At 36.7% G+C, this 25,908-nt stretch overlaps 3 protein-coding genes and 1 long non-coding RNA gene across 10 annotated transcripts in view; 2 read left to right on the top strand and 2 right to left on the bottom strand.

Annotated features, from left to right (window-relative positions):
• Positions 1 to 2,639, top strand: part of LOC409961 (heterogeneous nuclear ribonucleoprotein 27C) — a 33,646-nt gene extending 31,007 nt beyond the window's left edge. The window contains exon 8 of the mRNA XM_006560417.3: positions 1,243 to 2,639. Coding sequence (XP_006560480.1) covers positions 1,243 to 1,307 — 65 coding nt within the window. The 3' untranslated portion in view covers positions 1,308 to 2,639. The remainder of the gene's footprint in view (positions 1 to 1,242) is intronic.
• Positions 1,469 to 18,041, bottom strand: LOC100576924 (ankyrin repeat and death domain-containing protein 1A). 3 transcript variants are annotated; one of them, XM_003249625.4, is made up of 14 exons: positions 17,844 to 18,041; positions 10,061 to 10,215; positions 9,496 to 9,599; positions 8,664 to 8,762; positions 8,241 to 8,339; positions 7,368 to 7,574; positions 6,395 to 6,592; positions 6,220 to 6,318; positions 6,058 to 6,156; positions 5,871 to 5,969; positions 5,175 to 5,270; positions 4,797 to 5,031; positions 4,422 to 4,550; positions 1,469 to 4,319 (listed from the first exon to the last, which is right to left on the bottom strand). In XM_003249625.4, exons 2-14 carry the CDS (start codon positions 10,152 to 10,154, stop codon positions 4,234 to 4,236), a joined length of 1,644 nt encoding a protein of 547 aa, XP_003249673.1. In that variant the 5' UTR covers positions 10,155 to 10,215; positions 17,844 to 18,041; the 3' UTR covers positions 1,469 to 4,233. The 3 variants fall into 3 exon arrangements, with proteins under 3 accessions (XP_003249673.1, XP_006560481.1, XP_006560482.1); XM_006560418.3 differs by having other exon boundaries at positions 4,422 to 4,562; positions 17,844 to 18,040; XM_006560419.3 differs by lacking the exon at positions 17,844 to 18,041 and adding an exon at positions 10,491 to 11,478 and having other exon boundaries at positions 4,422 to 4,562.
• A 2,398-nt stretch (positions 18,042 to 20,439) lies between these two features.
• LOC410438 (neuroendocrine convertase 1) overlaps positions 20,440 to 25,908 on the bottom strand; it is a 116,871-nt gene continuing 111,402 nt past the window's right edge. For 2 of the 3 annotated variants that reach the window (XM_026444730.1, XM_026444731.1), the window contains exons 8-14: positions 25,687 to 25,787; positions 25,174 to 25,239; positions 23,534 to 23,686; positions 22,398 to 22,567; positions 21,023 to 21,156; positions 20,777 to 20,908; positions 20,443 to 20,627 (exon numbers count right to left, since the gene is read on the bottom strand). In XM_026444730.1, coding sequence (XP_026300515.1) covers positions 20,526 to 20,627; positions 20,777 to 20,908; positions 21,023 to 21,156; positions 22,398 to 22,567; positions 23,534 to 23,686; positions 25,174 to 25,239; positions 25,687 to 25,787 — 858 coding nt within the window. In that variant the 3' untranslated portion in view covers positions 20,443 to 20,525. Of the gene's footprint in view, positions 20,628 to 20,776; positions 20,909 to 21,022; positions 21,157 to 22,397; positions 22,568 to 23,533; positions 23,687 to 25,173; positions 25,240 to 25,686; positions 25,788 to 25,908 lie in introns of all 3 variants that reach the window. The other variant, XM_006560409.3, reaches the window with a different exon arrangement.
• LOC102655361 lies at positions 22,574 to 25,902 on the top strand. 3 transcript variants are annotated; one of them, XR_408726.3, is made up of 5 exons: positions 22,574 to 23,360; positions 23,558 to 23,734; positions 24,742 to 25,079; positions 25,150 to 25,381; positions 25,700 to 25,902. It is a non-coding gene; the product is annotated as an uncharacterized LOC102655361 (long non-coding RNA). The 3 variants fall into 3 exon arrangements; XR_001705424.2 differs by lacking the exon at positions 25,700 to 25,902 and having other exon boundaries at positions 25,150 to 25,680; XR_001705425.2 differs by lacking the exon at positions 25,700 to 25,902 and having other exon boundaries at positions 24,829 to 25,079; positions 25,150 to 25,680.

Below are 25,908 nucleotides of genomic sequence, written 5' to 3' on the forward strand. Positions count from 1 at the left end.
CGTGTGACGAAACGTATTCGACAAACGGCAAGCCGTTGTGTTCCTTTTGCTGTTCTCTTTGCGATTCGAGTCGAGAAAGAACGACTCGAAAAAGGTCCCCGGAGAGATTTTGTTACTGTGCCGGACTCTGCAAGAGAGAGAGAGAGAGACGGAGGGAGGAGGAGTATTGGTGGATCGAAAGATGAAATGTCTGTGAAGATGTCGCGAGAGATGGTTCGAAGGGAAGAAGGAGAGACAAAGGAGGAATCGAGGATCAATTCTCTTACACGCGATCAACGAAACTTCAGCTTCGACCTCGACGCAAAGAAGATCGTGTGATTCGATGCTGTTTCTCCACGACTAGTGATAGAAACTAGTGTATACGCTTTAAGGTTAAGACGCTATAAGAAGAGTTGCCTAAGAATTGATACGATCGATTTTGACCAGGCTGTGTTGACCGATCTGTCGAATTAATCTTCTTTTCTTTTTTTTTCTTTCTTCTTTTCTTTTCTTTTCTTTTTTTTTTTTTCCTTTTTTTCTTAGAAGAAGACACACAATTCGTATGCGTATGAAAAAGCTTCGATCAGGTCGGTCGAGAATTTGTTTTTTTTTTTTGTTTTGCGAATGAGAGATAAGAAGAAGAGGAGACAATTTCCATAACGGAGGAGCTTGAACGAATGTTATTTTTTAAACCGTTGAGAAGATAGAGAGAATAACAACATGGACGTTATTAGTGGTTAATTTGTTCGTCCAAGATGATCGTGGGTGTTGTAAGCTTTAGATTTAAGAAGTTTTTTTAATCGTATCGATCCATTGAAAGTCTTCGTTCTTAGAATTAGTGACAGAAGAAGCGATCAAGTACTTCAGAAACGTGACTTATTAATTTTTTTTGACGCCGTTCTCTTTTTTTCATTTCCTCCCTTTTCATTTGATTCAATATTAGAGAAAAAATTAATTACAGGGAAAAAGAGGAAAATCTTTCACCTCGAATCAGTGATAAAGAATCAGAATCAATTATATATTTGCTAATATTTTTTTCTTTAATTATTTCGCGATGAATCATTAGAGATAGAGAGAGAGAGAGAGAGAGAGAGAGAGAAAGAGAAAGAGAGAGAGAAAGAGAGAGAGAAAAAAACACGTACAGAATAAGTTGATTGTCTTTTTTCTCTTTTTAATTTGGTAGTCTCGATCGATGATAATAAAAATCGTTTAAAAAAATCGACAAAAAACCTAATCCTTTGTTTTTTTCAATTTCTGCCGTAGGAAGTTTATTTCCTAGACGTCCTGTTCATTTTACTGACTGGATGACGCGAGGCTTGTGGACTTGAGGTAAAAGAACCGGAAACGCGCGTTTAGCCGCGGTCACCGCTTAACGGGCCGCGATAATTAAGGGTTATGATATTTTTTCATATTAATTTAAATAATTCAAGCGTTTAATTTAAATATTCCTTTGTCCTTAATTCAATCTTTTATCTCCTATTTTCTTTTCTTTTTTTTTTTTTCCTCTTTTGTTTTCTTTCTTGCGTTTTGCATCTGTAAACTTCCATCTGTCGTGTTTGTTGTATAACGGTTTGCATATTATATATATATATATTTAGAAACCCTCTTCTTTTTTTTTTATTTCGACAGTTTTTACAAATTGTACGTATGTCGTACGACATATCGAACGAACGAAACGAAATGAATTATTCTGTGCGTGACACTGGTATATATATATATATACATATGTATATGGTATACATATATATATATATATTATATGGTATGTTGTTAAGAATAATCCCAATCCTCGTGGATTTCGGTGATAATTATTCCCCCGCGTATCGAATTTAAATAAGTTTCGTGCGTTGCGATAAGAGAGATGTGGATAAAGAGAAGAATATATATACATATATATTTTTCACGGTTCGAGGGCGAGAAGAAGAAGAACACAGTAAGGAAGGGGGTAAACGAATTAATTAAAGAAAAAAAAAAAAAAAAAGTAACTCGATTTCATGCGAGCCGATAGCTTCGTCCATGTTTAGAATAATAATGTGTAAATTAAAAAGGGTTTAAAAAATAAGTAGATATTATTTACATAATAAGCGCAATTAACAAATTTGTATTTATTAATTGTACGCGCCTGAGAGACTTTTGTATATCCGAAAACGTGTATATTTTTTCGTATCATCTGGAAAATCTGGTCACGAAAAGGAAGTGGTCATCATCAAAAAAAAAAAAAAAAAAAATGGACATTGAAAAAGTGACGAAAAACACGTACGAACGTTTTCCTCGATATGATGTCGGTGCTCGTTTCTTTTTTTTTCTTTCTTTTCTTTTGTTTTCTTTTCTTTTTTTTTTCTCGAAAATATAAGGAGAAAGAAGAGAAGAGAATATATAAAGATGTTATTAAACGCATATATTGTTAAACTTCTCGTCTTTGACACACGATAGTACTTGTTCGCGATACAAATGAGAACACGCATGGCGACTTCTTTCTCTCGTATGTGTAGATTCGTTTGACGAAGAGTTGAGGAGGAGAAAAAGAAAAAAAAGAACGATTGACAAGCAGCAAAGTCTGACATTTTACGAACGTGTGAGAATGGATGAAGCCACGAGCTATAGTCATATATCGCTCGTTGTGTAACGATAATAATAATAATAATTAATTACTGATAGCACTTAATTTGTAATAATGTTAAGGGTTAAGAAGTCCGACGCGAATTTATATCCCCTTATGTCCACCCGTACGATTTGTACAATTCACTCACTCACGATAAACTATTGTGGCTGATTAATTGCCATTGACGGATCCTGTTTTTACCATTGCCGCTGATAACTATTATGGATTAATTATAACGATGATAATAATAATTAGATGAGATAATAATGGCGATGATGATACGATAACAGATAGAATATCGTTCATAATATTTTGTTATATATTGCGAAGGTGGAAGCAACAAGAAATGCATTCTTTTATAGCATAGAAGCAAATGAATATTCCGTATGGATAAATAAACATTCACATTTTAATAGAACACTCTGTTTAGGGTATTCCTGATCCTTATCCTGACAACTACACTCTCCCCCCTTCCGCTCAACCTTCGCTGCCAGTTATCATTATCAAGATTGCTATTTTAGAAGGGTTTCCAGGTAAGATTATTTCTTTTTTTTTTTTTTTTAATCATTTATATAATATTCTTCTTCTTTTTCAAAGGTTCATCCAGAGTTCAACGTAATGTATGATTAAATAAATATACTATACTTTTTTTCTTTCGACGGAATAAATTTTATTATGACATCGAGGTCAATCGTCTAATTCGACAGAAAGTTCACAGAAAGTTGAAATTGAATAATTTTCATCGATCAATGATGCTTGTTGAGAGATATAAATTAGATTTCGTTTTTCCTTCTTTCTTTCTTTCTTTTCTTTTCTTCTATTTCGATCGATAATTCCTATTGAGCAATGATTAATCGGGAAACGACTATTTAAAAATATCTATAGATTTTTAATTACGCGTTTATTTAATTGTACACAATACTCAGATATGTAGATTGTCTTTTTTCTCGAAATTCTAATAATGATCGAATGTCTCGAGACACTCCGTTCGCGTTTCTCTAATGTTTTAATATCATTCTTTTATCACATCGAAAGCCCTGTAAAATTTCTTCTTCTTTTTTTTCTTTTTCGCACTTATTCTAACTTGTAATGATACGTGTTACATTTGTATATTTACAGTTCAAATTTGGAATAGCATCGTATGATTTTTTGAACGACAAGATCGGTATTCAACAAAAGATAAAAAGTGAAATCGGACGGCTTCAAACGTCGATTATCTTTTTTTTTTTTCTCTCTTCCTTTCTTTAAGCTAACGAATAAGAATAATAAAAATTGCAACGTTCCCGAAGAATTGGAATTCTTCAAAAATATACGGAAAGAGGTAAAAATATTCAGAATTTTAAAATTTGTACGTACGCGCGATGATTTCAATTCAAAGATTTATTTAAATTAAATTTTTCGCGATATGTGAAAAGCTTTCGTTGATTTATGATTATTATACTCGTTTCAAAAATTTCTCCTCGAGTTTAATTGTTATTTTTACGCGAGTCTATGTTGAAACGTATTGTAAAAAAGATAAAATCAGCGTCTCTACGGATATGTCGCATCGCGAGATTTCTCTAAAATTATCTACTGAAAATTTTTCTTTCTTTTTTTTTGTTCGTTTTAATTTCGACTCGAATGGAATTGTTATTCGTTAATCGTTATTATTCTTAAGTGATGGAACATTTATGACATCGTTGTTTGTTCAACTTTGTTTTCCCATCTTTCTCTTGATCCATGTGCTTACGAACGGATTCTGTAATTTATTACATTATAAAGAAAATAATTTCTTTCTCCATTATCTATCTTGCGTTACTATAATTAAATGTAAGTAAAAATTTCTCCAGGGATTTCTCACCAGCAACAGATTTTTTATCCACCGCGGACAAAGCGTCGCAAAGCTCTCTGCCCACAGAGATTTCAGGGTTCAATCCTGACGCCCAGATCATCAGCATCCGGAAACCGTGCTCTTTGTAACTCGAAGGACCTATAAGGGGAGCTTTAATCGTCCTTTTCATAACGCTGTTCTCGGTTCACGAAGGGAGCATCGAGGTACAAAATATTTCACGGTTCTCTCCGCAATGGATTCTTTTCAAATTTCGAACAATCGATTCTCTCGTGAAACGAATCGTTGTGCCTCGATGATTTCTTACAATATTCGCGTCATCGACTCGCGCCACAGATGATATATCCTTAAAAGAGAAATAAAACAAGTTTTATCTTTTTATTTTACCCGTATACTGATGCTCGATCGCTCGAATCTGATCGTTCGTAAACGCCCAGTGCAACGCTAATTTCTTCCAATCTTCCGGTCCTAATTGTTTGTACGCCAATTTCCACAGTATCGATCGTATGTGCTCCGAAAGTACGCTACCGTTACTCGAGATACTTTCACCCCTCGATCCCTCTCGCCATCTTCTTCTAGCCGGTGTCAAATCTCGAATCTCTTTGTCGGACGTCGAATCCTCCTACGAAACATTTTCATTTTTCTTATCCATCGGTTAATTAACAACAGAGATCATATAATCTCGACGTCGTTTTATCGATACCACAAAAATTCGTGGCGAGAAACAATGAATATAAATTTGATCGCGAGATACGAATCGCTTACCGGCGTGGGATAATCCAATCTCGCTGTTTTAATTATCATGTCGACGATGGCCGTGAAACTGCCCCTCGCCGCGATGTAAAGTGGCGTCTTTCCGCTCTGTGAACAACCAGACAAACTTCGTTTCAACTCTAACTCGGTGAAAATCGAATGACAAACAAGCCTACAAGAGCTCCCTACGAGAGCTTGACTCTCTTGCAAATTTCGCGTCTGTTACACCGTTACCCGTCCCTAAGTTTGCTCAGGGAGGTGGACGTTGATGTTGATCGTTGTTGACAACTCGTCGCATCCATGTTAAATCGGGATCGATACACTCGACACTCGGCACATCTACTTTGATCGAAAGCGTTTCGAGAAATTTCCCCGGAGAATTGATCGGGAATATAATCTTTTAACCTGGAGCTGAATGACTGGAGAAATGGAGACTGGTCAGAGAGATCAGTCTCAGTGTTTCAACCTGAAGAAGTCTGAAGACAAGTGCGAAGGTAAACCACGATACGATAAACTTTCGTTTCGCTCGTTGATTTTATCCTTACGGACGAACTCTTATGGATCGTTATTTATTTATTTTTTCCACTGGACTCACCGATGCACTTTGATAAACGAATAAAAAAGAAAGAGGAAAAAGGAAGAGGAACGGGTTGAAAGAATTGTAAAATAAATACGTGGAATAAAAAGGAATAATATATCCGTGTTTACCTGATCTCTTTGCTCGATGTTCGCGCCCGCTGCTAGCAACAGCTTGCAAATGTCGTTGTGCCCTATTTCCGTCGCGATATGGAAGGGTGATTGCAACCTCTGGAACGATAAATCGCGATAAATCGTTCACCGGATTTAAAAATAAATAATAACACGTTTCTTCTTTGAAGAACACTGTCGTACGCACCGAATTTAAACAATTTAGATCGACGCCTTTATTGATCAGTATCTCAACCGTTTCTACTTCGTTGTTTTGACAGGCCAAGTGCAAAGGCGTGTTCCCATACTGCAAACCGATTCCCGATGATGGATAGTTATTCGATTCCGATTACACGTACCTTAAGTGTACCTTGCACTGTTTGTTGAGTGCCGCACCGTGTTGAATCATCGACTCTAGTATCCCTTTGCAACCCTGGCTGGCGGCCACGTGAAGGGGAGTGAAACCTATCTGGAAGAAGGTATGATCGAGCACGTTCATTTTCATAATTATTAAAATGGTCTCGTCGAAGACTCGTGTTATTTACTTCGTCGATCAATTCGGTGTTCGCCCCGGCTCTTAGCAACAATTGAACTATGGCCGTGTGCCTCGTCCTCGTGGCCACGTGGAGAGGGGTGTTTCCCTCGTAGTCCTGAGCGTCCACGTTCGCACCTAGACCTATCAAAACTTCCACAGCTTCCAGGTGTTCCTCTGCACAGGCGCAGTGTATCGGTGTTTGCCCCTTCTGCGAATCCACGACGATATTTTTACGATACTATATCGTTGATAGAACGTGTCAAACCGTTGTTAAAGTGTTCTCGACCCGTACTTTTTCGCGGTAGAGATCGAAAACGGTTCGATTTAAGGAAGGATGTGGATGTACACGGATGATATGGGTTGTATACGCGAATTGACAGGGAATTGAACGTACAATAGCTGCAAGTGGGAAGCCGGAAGCATCGACAAAACGATGCGAGTTCCATAAAATTCTCTCAAAGGAGCGCAGTTAGATTCAACCGGCTGCATTCTCTCCTTCGGGGATTTCACTTGTCTTCGCGATAAGAAGGCAATATAGCTAATGTTGGAGACCTAGTTTCCCTAAATCGAGAGAGAGAGAGAGAGAGAGAGAGAGAGAGAGAGAGAGGGCGGACCAGTTTCCGTATAAATCGAAGTTTCTCGAATCCTTTGCATCCATTCGTGTATGGATATTTACATTTTCGCATCGATTTACGAACGGATTAATATCTTGAAACGCGTTGCATAAATTGTGTCCTCGAAAAACTGGATACATATATACTGGAAACGGGATTGAAAAAGGATTTGCAAGTACTTATCATTCATGAAATTTAAAAGAGAGAGAGAGAAAAAAAGAAGAATTATCGTAGAAAGTACGGAAAATTGTAATGAAAAAAATAGTAACGAAATCTTTTGAATATTCAAATTTAAATTTTGTGATGCAAGTATTTTGTCATCTTTCGTTCGAGAAATTATTTTTTTTTAAGAAAAGAAACAACCCTTACTTTATCAGTCGCGTTGAGCTCGATTCTCGGCACGTTGGAAAGCGCGGTTATCATACTCGGATGGCCAGCGCTAGCCGCATGGTGAAGCGCAGTTGCACCGGTGCAGTCAGTTGCATCTCCGTTCAACGATTCCACAGCCTCTGCAAGATATTCGACGACGCGAACATTGTTGCCTCGAGCAGCACACATTAAAAGAGTATATTGTTTCTGCAACAAACAGGTTGGATGTTTGTCACGATATTACATCATAAGAATGAATATCCTCCGTAATCTCAAATCGTGTAAATCTTATCGCTGTCAATGAATTAAACGAAATTAGGTCATGTTTCGAAGTAAAAAAAATAATTTCGAAACATTTTTCTCAAGAATTTTTCGAGAGCTACGAAGAGTACTTTTTTTTTATCCGAGATAAGAGCACGAGCTTATCTTTATCTCGAGGAAGGATCTCGAGAAGAGAGGGGAATCGTGATTCTGTTCGGAAGGAAGATGCATCAAATTGCATCCGTGGCAATTTAAATCATTTCTTTTAAGAATCTTCTGATTAGACTCTGAGATTGTTTCTCAAAAATTCATTTTGAAAATTGATTTAATCAACGCGTTGCACCAAAGAGATCGAAAGCGGATTCACGGGTGGCGGATATTGATTTTTTTCGTTGACGAAATTTTTCCAAAATGGCTGTGCACACCGACACTTGTATCGCAAAATTGGATAAAAATATGACGATGACGCGCACTATATAATTAATTGGAATTTAGAATGGGAAAGGTATTCCCTACACGCAATACGTTCCGTTCATCATTCCGAACGTGTTATATATTTTTGCCTGGAGACAAAATAGCTTTACCGTTATATCATGTTAATTATGAATGTACCTTGTTCACCGCTGACACATTTGCACCAGCGTTGATTAACATTTTAACAGCGTCCCTGTGTCCATATCGCGCAGCCATGTGTAACGGGCGCATGCCGAACTTAAAACAAGAAAAATGGATTTTAATTAATTAAATATTCGTATAAAATTTATACGTATCCAAGGTTTATGTTTTTTAATAAAATTAATATGAATACTGTCCGAAAGAACAATATGACGAGGAATGCAAACGAACATTCGTGTGGAGATAAAAACAAAAAAAATAATTGACTTTCCAACAAAATGACGAATGAATATATATATATATATAAAACGACGAATATTGCGCGTTTATTTATTTCTGACAATTAAACGATTTAATTTAATTCTATCGTATCAATACAGATATTTTATTGATATTATATATAATTCAACGAAATATTACCTTGTCTCTTGCCTCGATGTCGCATTTCGCTTGTATCAACATCTCGATGATCTCCGTATTTCCCCTCGATGCTGCCCAATGAATTGGCGCTCGTCCATACTAAATCATTTTCCAGTGCAAAATATCGTATGCGTTTCTAGTATCTCGCTCGATATCACATTAACGCGACGATTATATTTTCGTAATACCCGATCATATTCTCTTATCATAATTCGAAATTAATATCTCGAAACGTATAAATATGATTAATAATTTTCTAATTAAATTTTTATGTAAAAAAAACTCCGCGAGATATCGCGAGAAAAAGGATTATAACTCTCCGGAGATTATAATTCTTTTTTAACTAGTTTAAGTGAAATATTTAGTCCGACGTCGTATTATAATTGAATTTGAGAAGAAATAAGAACAATTAGAATAACGAAACTGAGAACTGAGATATATATTTTCTTAATTAAATTCTCCTATCTCTTTGATAACGTATCCCTAAGTAGTAATATTCCATATTTAATCAGACCCACGTTATTCACGTGATGCACCACCGGTATACGCTATAACCGCATCATATTATCCAGAGCATTCGACTGCGCTATATAATAACGTCTAACCTTAACGAAGTGGTTACAAAGGGAGAAAGGGAATCCTATTTTGAATCGTTCCGAGGATATTTTCCGTTTTCGAGATATTCGATTTTGAATCAGAAACGGGATTAAACGCGATTCAATTACGATCAATAATGAACGTCGTCTCGCTTTAATACTTTTTTTGCTTGCCATCGTGGCGGAAATTTCTTTGATTTTTTTTTAATTTTATCAGTGGATATTTTACGACTTACATTATTCCTGGAATCGACGTCCACAGTCTCTTTGAGCACTTTGCGAACGGTGTCCGCTTCATTTTTTATCACAGCCTCGTATAATAGAAGATCGTTCTTAAGTACTGGGAAACAGAAAATTTTTTCTTTTTTTAATAAAAATCATCCATCGTTAAAAATATTCGAAAGAAATGTTTATTTCTTTCGAAAACAAGCTCCTCCTCTTCTGGGTGGTATCGTATCGAAAATATTCCACGTATATACTACTTTCTTTCCAACAATTTTATTATTCTTTTCTCAATGGATGGATGGATGGATCCCCTATCTCTACTTTCTTATACGTTCTTTCTACACTTTCTTTCAGGAATTCCTCTTCTAAATATCATTTTTCTTATCCTACATCGGACACGGGACGAGAGACGACAAGATAGAAGTTGTTCAAAATTTGTTCACTTAATCAAAACGAGGAAGAAAGTTGTAAACTTAATTTACAAGTCTGGTTATTCTCAAGTTTGGATGGAGGGAATCAGATGGAAAGTTAAAGGGAAAACCGATGCTCCTTGCATAATATCTTTTTCGTACTTACTCCTAGCAGTCTTTTGATTCAACGTGTCGCCCTCGATCGCCTCGTTGATATTCAGGGGCGAGGGTGTCTTCCTTATTTCCTCTTTGTCCACCATTTTTAGTTACTTCCTCCAACTTGCTCTACATCTTGACTCTCGTCACGTGAGATTATTAAATCTGAAAATTAAACATCCCTTCTTTTATTCTTACCACTTATTACTTAGACACAGATCTTGAATAGTTATATTCACTTTCACATAAACGTAACGTTATGCAATCAAGGAAAAAGCGCCAAACTTTTGCAATTCTTTTCATTCAGTCACGAAAATTACATACACAATACGAACGAAATACCAGTTCCAATTGTATCGTTAAATTTATTACATCGACGTTATTCTTCGAATCATCGACCCATACATTTCAAAATTATTATTCTTTTTTTTTAACAATACCTTCGAGCTTTCTCGTTGAAATCAAGTCCAGGCCTGGAAGGCTGCACGACGCGTACAAATGGAATAATTATAAGCCAATAGTTGCGCCTCTGCGAAAGGGACGGATATATTTAATAATTTGCATCGATGACTTGGTAATCGTGCTCGAATTAATCTCGTTAATATACGAGGAATCCGTTGCTCGATTATTGCCGACAAGAGATGATATTCGTGGAACTGAATGAAACTCCTCTCTAACGGATATTTGAGTTCGGGACTTAACAAACGTCATACATGGATATACATGGATAACGGAATGGTAAAGTTGAACTGGTGATGCACATAAATTTTCACGGTTAATTTTATCCGTCATCATCAGTTTCAATCGCGGCTTAATTAGAATGTACATGTTATCCCGACATTACGTAAATCGATGATTCGTTTCCAACGTTCTATTCATCAACGTAACAACGATATTACCATCTACCAAAATCTAAGCTTACTTGATCCTAATCAATCTATCCTGTACAACGTATCACGACCACAAGATATCGGAATAATGGAAAGAGAAAATTCTGTTCGAAACGTCGGTGCATCGCTGGCAGATGCACGACAGATGCACCTGTCACGCGTTCACGAATATTTCTTTCTCCTTTCTTTTTTATTTCCATTTTCGAACAACCGTTTCAACGTTTATCCATCCGATAAATACTGTATTCTTCCATCCATCCGTAGATATGAAATACAATCTGTGGATGGAGTTCTCGCGTCGCGAGAACGTCAAGAGGGAAGAGTATCGTAGCTCGAAATATGAAAGGACGATCGTTTTGAAAATACACAAACGCGAAATATATTCCATCCCCGCGGATGAACGGAGATTTTTATCCGTTTTATTTTACCCTCTGACTAAAGGCATCGTGGATTAATATCGCGAACACGAGCAGGGAATATTATTAAAAGAGCAACGCGCTTGCTCTTCTCTTCCTTTGTTTTTGTGTCCCGTTTATAATTTATTCTTTTTTTTTTTGCGCGCGCAGAACGTTCCCCATTGTATTTTAATCATCTTCAACGACGTCAAGTATCAAATGCGCGCACACAGTTAGCACATTGAAAAATGAAATTCAAGGTTTGCGTCAAGGTACTTTAGTATGAAAAATGTTGAACGTCAACTGTTTCGAATTTACAACGCTCGAAAAGTTTTTAATAACAACGATCTCCCTTCTTCCGACTTTTGATATTTTCATCCGTCTGGAAAAAGCATTTTCGGATGGAACATAAATTTGAAAAAAATTCCATGTATGGTAATGTGTTCCAAGGTGGAAATCGGTGGAATACCAGGAATATTCTCATTATCTTTTGTTCTTCTCGATCTCTTTGTTTCGATCCTTCATTCCATGAAAATCGCCGATGAATAAACGCGAAATTCGACCCATATCCGACTTGTTGTTTTTTCATCAAATCTAAAAAAAAAAAAAAAAGAACGGTCCAATTCGAAGTACAGAAGCGGGGAATTAACACGCGATTTAATTTGCACGATGTTCGATTCGGGGAAAGTTTCGGTTATCAAATTTCCTGCGATGAAACGTTCGAAACACTTGGAAATCGATCAGCCGGATTCTGGTGAAATCATGATCGTTGCATAGTTCGCGTAACAAACGTGCGTCGACGGTCACATCGCTGAAATTCGATGGGATGTTTACTCCGTACTCGTGATCGATGATTTATCGCCCTGGCATTTAAACAGATTCGGATGCAACGATTCATTCACTGATCCATCCTTCTGGAAAAAAGAATTAAAAATTCGTTATTTTTGAATGTATTTTCGCTTCACCGTATTCCAAACTAGCAATAGTCTCTCTATGAAAATTTGAATAATTGTTTACGAATTTGAAAACAAATTAAATAGGAAATAACTAACCATTTCCGGAAATATTTTACATCGACGGACGATTAATCAGACGATAATCAGAAAATCGATATATTTGCTTCTATTCTTCATACGATTGTTAACAGAAAAGGATGAGATATGCTCGATTGACCTACAAATGGGATGCTGGAAAGTTTGGACAGCGTCGACGGGGAATTTCTGACAATTACTATTATTTATCGAGTCTTGAAAAAGAGATTTAATAGATAGAGGAAGATAGAAATCTCTCTCTAAATATAAAATACTATTTCGATGGTACAATTATCAATATCGTTGAACAAGTTTTTAATATCTCGTCTGATTAAAAATCGAGCCACGTCGCGCAGAAAACCAACATTTGACCGTGGATGCAGTACCAGCATAGATAGAAAATTTTTGATTGAAAGGAGTACACGTGTTTTTTTCCCAGTCAAGAATTTTTCCGTATCACGAATTGAACAAATTTGAAACATTCAAAAAATATCAACGAAAGAAAACTAAATTGGAGAGAAAAATGCGATGAAGAAAATTCGTACAATTGTTCGCACAATTTTTCCCGATTAATTATACCCGTTTGTTCTACTTGACAATCAACGACCGCCCGTGATCTCGATCAAACTTTCAGACCCGTTAAATTTTTAGATTTTGATTCAAAGTTGCGGAGATCTATTTTCGAGATAAAATCTTCAACTTATTATATCCTCGTATCGAGGGCAGATTTAATTGGCTGTTTGACGAGAATAGAGAGGCGGTTCGAAAATAATTTTTGAACGGGCATTAAATTCATTCGATTAGATTGTCGATACTTTTCAATCACTACGACCGGAAGCGTGGCGATCAATTAAAAGGCTTTCATCCTCCGATAAATTTTATCGATGGCGAATCAAGCGTCGCTTTTGACCCGGTATTACGATAATCTGATAGCACAATGTTATAATCCCCGACAAGTTCGCGCCGTTCGTGTTATTCCGATACAAACATCGAAGAAACCGTGAACGCTTGATAAATAACGATCTCGTGACCGTCATTTTTATATCACTCGTCTCTTCGATGCATTTCCTTTTATTAGCTCTGCTGTGCAACAATGTCGTTAAAATAACGTAAAGCTTTTGTATCTTTATATAATCAATCGACACGAAACGAAATTTCCAATAACTTCATTGTTCCCCGCACAGATTAAATATTATTACATTCGAAACATTAAACAGATTAATCAGCAAATAGAATCATACCGCGTTGTTTACATTACATCTAATTTTACGTGGCTCGTAATCCTTTCCATAATTTACATAACGAGTTAACTTGAAAAAATAAAATTCCTCCTAATTTTTCGTCAATTTCATCGTTTTCAATTCCCAAAAGAGAGGGGCACATATTTTTTTATAATATTGCCGATAAAAATGACAAATGTTCGCGGCGGGATAATATCGATAATATCCAGCTACGTACGTCCACCATCTCTCCCTGAAAATTTAAAAGAAGGTGAGTAAGGAACTATTTCTTTCTTTTTTCTTTCTTTTCCATCAGATCAATGAAACCATGCAAATAAAATATTCATTATTCATTTAAAGCGTGTGGCTTCGCGATGAGAGAAGTCACGACGGCGAGTAATTAGCGGTAACCGACCCTCTCTGTTTGCTTCCTACTATAATTTCTACTCTACCGCCTCTAACAGCCGGTGACAAAAATGGAATACGTGCGCGGGACAACGGAGAAAATGAAAAATGATGATTGCCACGGTTGGCGACGAGCGACAAGCCATCATTTTGCTCTTTTGTTTCTATTTGCGCTAGAAATAAAGGCGACCAAGGTACAGCGCCAATGATAATGATCCTTTCCTGCCCTCCTGATCGCCGGATGAACTTTTGCTCCACTTCGACAGAGATACAGAGAGCATAGGAAAAATCGTCATTGGAATCGATCGTACCGATTTCTCTCGTATTTTTCTTTCTTTCTTTCTTTCTTCTTTTTTTGTAGAATAATTTGGAAAAAGTTGAACGGAATCATCAAGCTGTAACGAGGAACGTTTTACCTGCGCTCGTACGAGTTACGAGCTTTGTGTCGCGGGCTAAAAATAAACACAATGGAAACGGGCTGCAGGTTGTTCTTTCATCCTCGTTCGTTTTTCCAACCATGGCTTCCTCGAGTATTTGCTGCCTCGATTTTCCGGCCTAGGGAGAAATTCTCGATTCAATCCAACCGGCTGAATATATATATATATATATATTTTTTTTTACGGAAGCACGTCGGCCGTCGCCATCGGGCACGTAATTTTTCGATACGAGTTTCCCTCGTTTCGGTTACCGGCGGCTTGTTAACGTTCCTGTTCGAGAGATCATGTAATTCACGACCGAGTTATTGCACGAGTGCCGTGATATAATCGATTTTCACAGAGCAGATGTGGCACGAACCACCGCAGATTTTCGAGATTGAAAATAACGAGTCAAACCCGTCCAACTTGGAAACTTGAAAGCTTTGCCGTAACGTAAATATATATATATATACGCGATCAACAGTTACTTTTTTCCGGTTTTTAATACGTTACTATTTCCCAGAGGACAATGTCTTTGATGAAAAATTTCAACCGTTGACGTCATCCAGAATATTACACTCGCGGGATTTATTTTTAGGATTAATCCGCCGCGAGAATTTTTCCCTATTTCGGAGCCTTTTTCCCCTCCCCTCGTCCCTCTATTAATTCACGTTACAATGGCGTATTACGAAACGAAATGGAAAAAAATTTAGTCTTTTCCAGAAGGTACATTAATTTTCAAAACAGAAGAAAAAAGAAGATAAAAAGGATAGAAGAAAAAGGATAAATAGAAGAGAGATTATTTGCCTTATTGGATTGATTGTACTTATCAAAACTATTATATAAATTCTCGATAATCCCGACACATTTATGGAAAAGTGATAATTTCGTGCTTCCACTATACGATTAATAGCCATCAGTTTAAAGTGGGTTGTTTAGTGAGGGATAAGAGGGTGTCTGGACAGAAACGGAGTGGTCAAGTGTGCAAGAGGAAGATGGAGTGGCATCGGTTTCGCCAATAATTCAAACAGAAGTTGTGCCGTGGGATACGTACGTATTTCTGGACAGCCTCTCTGTTACCGGTACAGTGATATATTCGCGGGTACAAAAATGTCCTCCACTTCGATTATCGATTCGTGTTTCCAATAATATTGCACCGATCCGCCCTCACGTTGATATCTATAATATTCTTGTCTTGTCTCTGGCGAAATATTTGTTACAGAGAGGAAACGACTATGCGATTTCAAGAAAAGAACTCCATTTGCATAAATTTCGTTTCGATACGATGCAGTTTCAGACAATTTTTCTGATTCTGATCTTGGAAAAAGTAGCTTGATCCGAATGGAAATAATAAATTTCGAATCGATGGGTTTAAACGAAACCTTCTTTTTTGAAATATATTTTCGATGATGCATCGATCTTGTTTCATTTCGTCGAAATTTTCTGGCTTTCTCAATTGATTGATCGATGCGATTTTGTGTCATTTTTTTTTTCGATTCTCGATAAGGGCTAATTAATGACACGCATTAAAATAATCGATGCTATTTGACATTGTGAAAAGCAAGTTAGATGATGAAATTCCTAGCTAATTGAATAACTATCGATCCAAACGCGTTTCATGGATTTAATAAGCCGCGTACGAAAGAAGAAATCGTTCATGGGAAATTTTCATTTTTCTAAACTGCCGCTTTTTCATTTCTCTTTCACCTTCTTTTGGACATGTTGACACGAGGGAAAATATCATTTAATACACGCCATTTATTTTCTTGGGACATTCGATATATAATTTAAATCGTTGGCAATATTTCAAGACGAATATTACGACGAATATCAAGAATTGTGAAAAGTGGATCAAAAGTTTCGTCCAACTTATTCCATTGGACTTGGGAAAGAAAATGCGATTACAAATTGTGCAATTATGGAAAGAAAAACAATTTGTCGAGAAAAGGATATGTAAAAAAATATTGAAAAATGTAAATCGAATAAATAAATCCTTTGGAAATTTTAATTTCATTTCAATAAATTTCCATGTTTAAAAATATATATATGCTGCTTTAAGAGGAAACTTTTTCCGTAAATCTTCTCAATTGTTCTCAAGATGTGTTCCAAGAATATTTTATATTAAACGATTCATGGACGTAATATGCTTTCCTCCCTGAACGTGAGATGAAAAAGAGAATGTTGTTCCCTGCAACTTTGTCACTTTTTCCCTTTTTTCTTTTTTATCCTATTCGCGCATTTATTAAACGTGTTTCTAAACGAAACATGAAATTGATCTTCGTTTGCTCATTTAGATGCACTGACGGTTGGCAAAGAAGAAAGAAAAAAAATGTCACGCGTTATGAATAATGTAAGAAGAATCAACCTTCGAATTTGAATAAACGAATTATTTTTAAATTTCGTTCGGTGGAAACGAAATTAAACGGTGTTTATCTAGGAATCACTTTTGCATTTAACCCTTTTAAAAAGCTTAATTGCTTCACAGTTCATCCTTTCCCGGATTTCGAGGATTTTTTTCAAGAATTAACACGATTTTCCCTTCTCGCCAAACAAGAAACGAATACTTTTACAGATTTAACGTTATTTCTATGCGATTTCGAAAGAAGAAAGAAGAAAGGAAATATCGTTGCAACAAAATTACCAAAGTAAGTAAGTATATTTTCTCTATTCTCTTAATTATATACCGCTTTATCGAAGGGAGACTGAAATCTTTAGTGAAAAATAAAGCGAATTACAAGATTGGTCACGCAATGAATATCCAGAGGTTTTAATGATTTTTTTTCCCTCCCCCCTCGAGTATAATCGACCTGTTGAGAAGTAAGTTCGTTTCACACGCAAGAAGTTTACTCGCGCCGAGAAATATTTTGCTTTTACTCCACCAATGTATTATTAACTATATTATTAAAAACTTAATAAAGTAACGTTAGAACTTAGATTCTTTAAATCCTAATATTGAAAACGATAAAATTCGTTGAAATTGCTATTGTAAAAATTATATACATTCCATGTACTTTTTCCAAATATAAGAATGAATGGATTTAATGGTGGATTCTCGTAAGATGCGTGGCGGTATTGCGTGGAAGATTCGAACGTGGAAAAAGGACACCCGCGCCTCTCGCGCTATCCATTAAGTCAGGGTGGTGAATGAATGGGGATGCTGCTTGTTAATTAGCGAAACTCGGGCTGGCATTCGGACACAGCTTTCAGGACGGATGCTTCATTCGCATCGTCACGCCCTTTATCACTGTTTAATTGCTGTGAAGAGTAATCTTCGTATGTAATTAACGCACACACACGTATGTCCACACACACACACACACACACACATATCTCCTTTCTCTTATCCCTTACGATCATCTTACTGTTGCTGTTCTTCTCTGGTGTTGATATAAACATTCGTCCGTGTGTTGTACGATCGTGTTTAAAAATTACTCACGTGTGTGCTTACGAAGTGGCTATCACTGACGATGATGATGATTTCAGGTGCAAATTGTAACGAGATTTGGAAAGGATGGAAGTCAAGCGAAGAGGACGACCACCATGGACGATCTCCGTTTCCGAGGGAGCTGCACGATGTTTATAGCACGAAGGGCGGCATGCTACTGGCCGAATCATCCCCCGTTTCACCCCTACTCACCCCATTATTAGGTCGACGGCAGCGCAGCTACGTGGTGGTTGCAACGACTATGATAGGCGTTCGCAGTAAGTCGAATTTTGAGATCCTCGTTCTTTTTCTTCTTCTTCTTCTTCTTTTATTTAGTACTTGCTTTCATCGTATCTTTTCCTCAGAATTTTTCTTGTAAAGTTTTAAAAAAATTTTCTCCAGCTTTTTCCAGCCCAGGATATTTTTCGAATGGCGTGAAGTAAAAATTGAAATTGATATTTAATCTTTCGAACGTAAAATTTCACGTCGGTCGTGTAGAATACGTAATGTCGAAAATATATGTTTCTTTCTTTTAGCATAAGAAAGGGTTATGAAAGGGAGGAGAGTTTTGATTTATAATTCATTCACGCTCTGAATATAGAAAGGGTACTTTAAAGTAGTTGTACCATTCCTCGTGGATGGAAGTTCGATGTGACGCCTTCGCAAGCCATTTAAAACGCGTAATTATTTATATATCGATCTCTCTCTCTCTTTCGGGAAAACTCTGGACGAGAACAGTTTTCCTTTTTTCGCGAACACTTTCCCTAATCGAATCCTCCGCTTTGGATAATTCTTTCATTTCATTTCTTCTCTTCTCAAATAATCGTGCATATTTTACGCCTTTTTTTTCTTTTTTTTAAATATCAACGTTAATTATTCCACTAACGAAAGGAAGTTTAACTTTCATTGATATTCGTACAATTAATTCGCGGTAATTTCATTTGAATCGATAAAGCAAACGGTCTTTAATGGAAGGGAGGGAACAGGTTTCGCATGGTGGCCAGAATTAATTCGCGTTTTAATTAAATTTTCCACGTACAACGATTGATTTCAATTCACCGATATATCGTTCCCGTTGTTATTAATTTCTCGGATGTTGTCCCGGATACAACCGGTGTACTATATCCGTTATCCCGATTCAAGGGGTAAAACACATCGATGCGTGTTTGCATTATCGTATCCGTTGAGATTGAATTTTATTGAAGCAACCAGTTCCTTCCCCTCCGTGACGGGATTGAAAAGTGAGTATCGTTCTTTGACGTCGAACGCGAGTTTTGATTGAAAACGAGAAAGATACGAGATGGAAAAGTTTGTTGCTAACACGAAAATTATTGCTAACGAAGAATTGTATCTCGAACTGGAAAGTGATAAGAAGAAAACGATCTTTGTGGAAATTTCCCTCGAACTTAACCGCTTAAAGCGTGAAATAGTTGGCTAGCTGCGTTAATAGCTTTCACCATATTTCACTGGAGATGTTCCTCGCTTATGCATCGTCCCAAAACTCCTCATCATCTTGCATAATTTACATTTTTGCATCGCGAAATGATTTATCACCGTTGCATCCGATCCTATTTTCAGAATAATCGTAATAATTATTAACAAAAACAAGAAATTAATGGTTTTTTTTTTAAGAAAATTTCCCTAATTTCGATTCGTTGGATATGATACTAGAATAAATAATTTTCCTTGTACGAAAGCATTCGTATCTGCCAATACTTTCGTGGAATTAAACGTAGAATGGATTTTAAGAAAAATTAATTGCATTACTCAGAAAAAGAATATCGGAACTCGGTCATGTTCTATTTAAAATACGTGTTCCGAGATCTCTTCTAAATACTGTTTCCTTAGTCTTTACGCTATGAGAGAAGTAATAATATCTTTTGTCGGCAAGTCGGAGTTCAATTTTCTGAGAATGCTTTTTTTTTAACCAATAAATCCTTCTAATAAGCGAAAGAAATTCAGAGATTCTTTTGTTTATTAATTCATCGATTAGATAGAAATTAATCAGAGAAAGTATACGTTGAATTTTACACGCTAAATTCAAAGGGAGAAACTATAGAAATTTGCTCGAGGATTACACGAATGTAAATTCATCTACGAGTCTTCCGACTCTGAGAAGTCGTCTTCTCATATCTCATGATTGCATCGTATCCCTCCAAGTTATCGCTCTGCAAAGTAATGGATTTAGAGAACAAGGAAACGTATGTCATAACAGCGACATATTTACACAAAGAAACATGTTACATTCGGGGAAAACGTAAGCCTGTTGCTTGATGGAAATTATTCTGAAAAATGTTAGCAAGCTTTCTCTTATTCTACTTTCATCCCCTCTCTTCTTTCTTTCTTTTTTTTTATTTCATGCATGCTCTTTTGAAAAAACCTGCTAGAAAATGCAGTTTGTTTTATCATTTCCTTTGTATCGTAACCATCCTCCGTTACTGATCTTTTACATCATCAATTATATTCTTACGTTCTTATTAGAGATTGTTTTTTTTTATATTTTTCATATATTTTCTCTGGAATAAAAAAGAGTATGAAAGTGATATACGAAAATCGAATGAATTATACAAAAGATAGGGAAAAAAAAAGCGTATGTACCGATTTCTATCATTTTATTCACCTTTATTTTTTTACATTTTCTTTTTTATATAACAAATGATAATTTTTTCTAAAAATATATATATATATGTATATTCATAAGAACTCGAGCCAATCTTTTTCATAGACGTCGTTCGTCTCTTGAAGGAGCAATCCTAGTTTCCTCTCGAACATAGATTTCATCGATCGATCATCGTTCTGCGATAATAAAATATTCGTTTTTCGCGTTAGAATGTCGAAAATATTCAAGCAAGAGAAATTCGAAGCTCGTCGAAAATTATCAATGAGGGGGGGAGGGAAAAGGAAAAGTAGGGAAGGCAATTCTTTTATTCGCGAAATCTACTCACAATGTTTCGAATTCGATTGTAGTCCTGATTGTAAATTCGTGGCCCGTTTTTACGATACTCGGGCATTTCCCTGGTTCCGTGTAAAACCAATGCAAATCCTTCTATCGTCCCATTATTTTCTTTCGGCCCGATCTGTTGAGTTGCAAATGAACATGTTCGATTAGATTTTCTATTCTTTTTCTATTCTCGCGCGAAACAAACGGCGCAGGAAATTAAATTTGGGAAATTTATTCGTGAATGGATTACCTCGTCAAGAATATCCAAAGTCCAGCTACCACGCGGATCCTCGCCCCACGATGCTACAGACATAAATTTCCATTTCTCGAAACCTGCTGTCGAATCGTCCAATTTTCTTGGCTTCAATATCTGTACTTTTGTCCCTTGAAGATGCATCGAGATTAAAAAGAAAGAATAACGAATTCTATTTTCATTATATTCTGAAATTTATCTTATATTTCTCTCTCTTATATGGAAATGAAAAATTGTTTTCGAGCGAGTACAAAAATTCAAGGAAAAGAGAGAGAGACTCAATTATTAAATTTTACTTCTCGTAATTGAAATCAGGAGAATGTATGCATTGATGAAAATCGCGTGGCCCTTTTCCCTCGATCGAAATTATTACCGTTGCTTCGTTGTTTTTCAAACATTCCCCAATGCATTCACGCGTGGAATATTGGCTATTAATATAACAGAATTCGTGTTCGGAATTAAAGCTGCACAATATCCCTCTCCCTCTCTCTCTCACTCCCTCTTCAATTCATTAGAATTAACTCTGATTCAGTTCTATTACTGTAAAATCGATCGTTGCACACTGTGTTTCTATTACATCTGACATCCTCAGTAATTTGTTTTCCAAGAAGCAGATAATAACGGTGGATAAATGGATAAATAAGAAAATCTTTGGTTAAACTCGCTTCGAGGTTGAGGGAAAGAGGAGAAATTATTTTTCAAAGCTTTCTTCCCATTTACCAACTTTTCCCCTCGCGAAATAAAAGCTTTATTAATGCTCTTTTCCCTTTTTTTTGCGCGACTTGCGTTGCCACCGGGGGCAATCTTTGAAACTTTGACGGTGGAAAGGTAAAAATATTTTTCTTCTTTAGATTTCTCTTTAAAAAAATGGATGGAAGTGTGATCATAAATCTCGCACGCTTCCATTGTTTTTTCGAAATCGAGCGAGGGAGGGATACGTCTCGATCTGCGTGCGAGAATTTTATTTCTCCATCTCATTCTCGCACGTCTCGATCGACACTGCGAAATCCATTTCGTATAAATACATACGGTATATATAAATCGAAATATTTCTATTAGAGTTTAATGTTTTGCTTTCGCATCGACCGTACACGCGCGCGTGTATATTATATTGTAATCGAAATATTTCTATTAGAGTTTAATGTTTTGCTTTCGCGTGTTTATTTTCGCATCGACCGAACACGCGCGCGTATATCATATTATAATCGAAATATTTCTATCAATGTTTCCGTTTCAAATGTTTATTTTCAAACGCGCGCTGTATTATCATTGGGATTTATTATTTCCTCGAAAACCTGTTCCCCACTCTTCCACTCCTTATATTTCGACGCAGTTACGATTCAACGTTCGACCGAAGCGAACGGATTCTTACCTGATGGCGCAGTTAGGTGTATCTGAATAGAACCGCGAACGCTGTACTCGAGGCTAACCTCGATTTCCACGTGTTCCAAAAACGTAATCTCGTTCTCCGCCGCACGACACTCATCTTCCGCCTCGAATCGTATCCTCCTCGTATTTCCATAAGCCAACTTCTTCTCGATTCTAGACCAAGGAGAAATACGTTTTCTCTTCTATATAATCTCGCCGATACATTTTATCGAAAGTTTGTGGAACATAATCAAGATAGAACCACTCCATAAACGACTATTAAACGTTTTACTGTGAATAATTATATCGGATATCGGTTAACCGACATACATATGGATATACGTCTCGTCGCAATTCTTTCTCGAAAGGAAGTGACGCAAAAAATGTTGCTTCGAAGTTCGGAAAAAAGAGAAGGAAGAGGAAGAAGGGGAAAGGTCTTGGTTGTGCTTTGAAGGGCGGGTTTAGCTGGAACGGAGCTACTTTTCATCCCGAGAAACGTTAAACCGACGTACGAAAAACTCCTCGAGACGTTCCACTTTTTCGACTGCCTTCTTTACGGCGCAGTAACGAATGACTGAAGTGCACTTTACGGCGTGTTGAGTTTAACGACGCAAGAAAAGAGTCGCCGAGCTTTGCTGCGCTTTTCAAAGGATCAAGGACGAAACACGGGCCACGATGTTCCGATCGCGAGAATCGTTAATTTGCACACGCCTGTTTTTCTGTTTCTGGAAACGTCTTCTGCAAACGTTTGAGAAGAGACGTTTAATTTTCCTCAACGTTATAAAAATTGTTACTAAAAAAATACTTGGTGGAAATTGAGATATAAACGTGTGCGAAATAACAGTGTCTCGAGTTTGAAAGCAAGTTCGTAGTGTTAGTGAGGGTTTAAAGCAAGAAATTTATGCGTAATAATCTAAATAGACGGCGAGTGATAATTTCTACGTGTGTGTGTATGCATGTGGAGAAGGTAAGTATTGATTGGACAGTTTATCGATGAATTAGATAACACGCTGAATCACATTTTATTGATTCTCTGAATCGTAAACTTTTCTTACGCGTTCAAACGAAACATCTACGTACGTTTAATGTTGACGTCGTGGAGAAAAAGTTGTTATGGATTAAGTGAAAATTGTTACTTGCCCTTTAGCAACGTTCACTTTGCAGATGGCCTTGGCGGGGACGGTGGTCCAATTGTAACTTGCCGAGACCAACGAGTACGCGTTCATAAGTCCGAAGCCGAAACGTGAGTTGAACCAAAATCCAGCCGAGTTTCTGAACCAGCCAGGATTCTCCCTGAAAGTCGATGCAATTATAGAAGTTGCGAAACAAAGAACGAAACAGGTATAATCCTTTTTTCTTTTACACAGCACATTTTTCTTTTCCTTCGTCTCTTTTTTGAGAAAAGCAATTTTTAGCAAATTGTATTTTAAATCGATCATCGAATTATTACACGACGATATTAAATTGTTTTTCGGGGTTATTTAACGATCGATTCGAGATCTCTGCGTGAATAAAATTCGACGATCGATAAATCGAACAAACATCGTTTACAAACATCGATTTGCAAGCAACAAATGGTTTCATTTAAACGATATCGGACGCGGGATAAAGCATTGTTCGTTTCGTTTCGTTGAGAGGATACAATCGCGCAATCAGGTCACTAAAATCCGAGCTATCCCTCCTACACCGTGAAGAATGAGGCTTGGAAATTGTAATAATCGAATCGTTCGATTATTATTTTCGTCTCTCATAAACACGATTACAGTAGATTAGATTGTGAAACAGTGTAATAATAAAAAAAAGAAAAGGAACAAAGAAACACGAATCAATTTCACCCATATTTAATTCATTTTTCAAGAGCATCTTGACCCTGACTTTTAATCAACCGGTCGCGAAGAATTATCATTATCTTGAAGAAAGAAACGATTCTTTCTCGTTTTACAGCAATTATCGTTTCTCGTCGAAACAGCGCCGACCTACATTTCCTTTCTCCCTTTCTCCGCCCCCGAAACGAATAAGAACGACACAATGGTTTAATCCATCCGCGTTGGATGCCCAAGGAGAAAGGAATTGTATCGAGTTCGGTTCCCTATTTCGCGAGAAAGCTTTTTCAAAATTTGGAAAAATATTTAGCAATAATCGAAAGAAATAATGGTGATTCGATGCATTGACATTTACAAATGAGTTAGATGTTATCGTAATATATATATACATTAATATATCATAACGTTGAATAACAATCTTGGAAAAGATTCTTAAAATTAGCATACGCCTTATGCACGGAAGAAAATAGGCTCTTTATGCTTTTGTTTTTTGTTTCAAATCAATATCTCAATTGGTTTTGCGAGATCTGAGATTGGAAAAGATGTGAAAAGGCGCTCGAGAGGCATGAATGAAGGCATATCCGAATCGCTGTGACCTACATCTTTTCTCAGAGATGCGTACGATGTAACGTGGTAACAACGGAGGAAAAGGTGACTGTAACTGACCACCGCACATGGTGTGCATGATTGGGATAGGTCACGGTGGACGAGTGAGGGAGAAAGAGAAGGAGAGAGCAACGAGAATTAAAAATCAGGCTTCCCTTCGATGCAGGATATCTTAGGAACCGGAAGTCGTATCGATGCGAATCAAAAGAAGAATCGAAGGCCAACGTCACTGCTTTCCAACGATTAGCTTAGATTGGGTAATATATTAATAATTGATTAAAATTTGGGTAATTTTAATTAACATTATGCGAGTAATAGGAAAAATAGAATTGTTTCAGAATTGAGCTTTACCTGAGTGGACTGTATTCCGAGCTCCAAACGATGAGATGTTGCACGTCTCTCCAGGTTAAATTTTTGCTTGAAGAATAACAATAAATTATTTTCGTTATTCAGTATACGGCGAAGATATATTTGCTGCAATGGAAGATTTCGTATCCGGAAGAGAACGAGTTAAAACAACGTGCACAAGGAAAATAGCTTGAGGCGTTCTTTTTAATAGGTTAAAACAACTATGAGGGATATTGTTGTTTTGATTAAGAATACCGCAGAAAGAAAAACACAAAATTTTCTTAATCGAGACAACGATAAATTTTTAATTCATATCCTATGGATTCCCCTTTAAAAAATTTTCAAATTTCAAATATTTATGACAAGCAGATATATAATGCTCGAATATCCTCGAATTTTAACGACATGCAATCATAATTCGATCTCGTATATTAGAATGCTATTTAAAACGAATAAAAAAGGGATTCCATTGGTTTCGAGGGAGAAAAGAAAAAAAAAAAATTAACGAGCTCGTACTTTACTTGCAAAGCTAAGGCCAGGATACCGGCAGCTAGTGGAGCGGATGCGGAAGTACCAGTGTGTCCAACGGTGCACGTGTTTTTCAAGTCTGTCGTCACCTGAAAGACTTTGTTAAATTATTCCACTTCCCTTAAAAATAAAGGAACGCCCCCGTTTATTTTCGTAATTCAAATTTGCAATCGAATATATCCCTGTTAATCGAAGATGCGAACTACACAC

This window comes from Apis mellifera, linkage group LG13 (assembly GCF_003254395.2).
Source record: "Apis mellifera strain DH4 linkage group LG13, Amel_HAv3.1, whole genome shotgun sequence".
Taxonomy (NCBI): Eukaryota; Metazoa; Arthropoda; class Insecta; order Hymenoptera; family Apidae; genus Apis; species Apis mellifera.

Bases quoted from the DNA above. Each gene is read 5' to 3' on its own strand.
- LOC100576924 (XM_006560418.3), bottom strand. From the start codon at position 10,154: ATGGTGGACAAAGAGGAAATAAGGAAGACACCCTCGCCCCTGAATATC. The intron at 8,340-8,663 runs GTAATATTTCGT...TCTTGTTTTAAG, and splicing joins ACATCGAGGCAAGAGACAAG to TTCGGCATGCGCCCGTTACA. The intron at 4,563-4,796 runs GTAAAATAAAAA...GGACGATTAAAG, and splicing joins GATCGAGCATCAGTATACGG to CTCCCCTTATAGGTCCTTCG.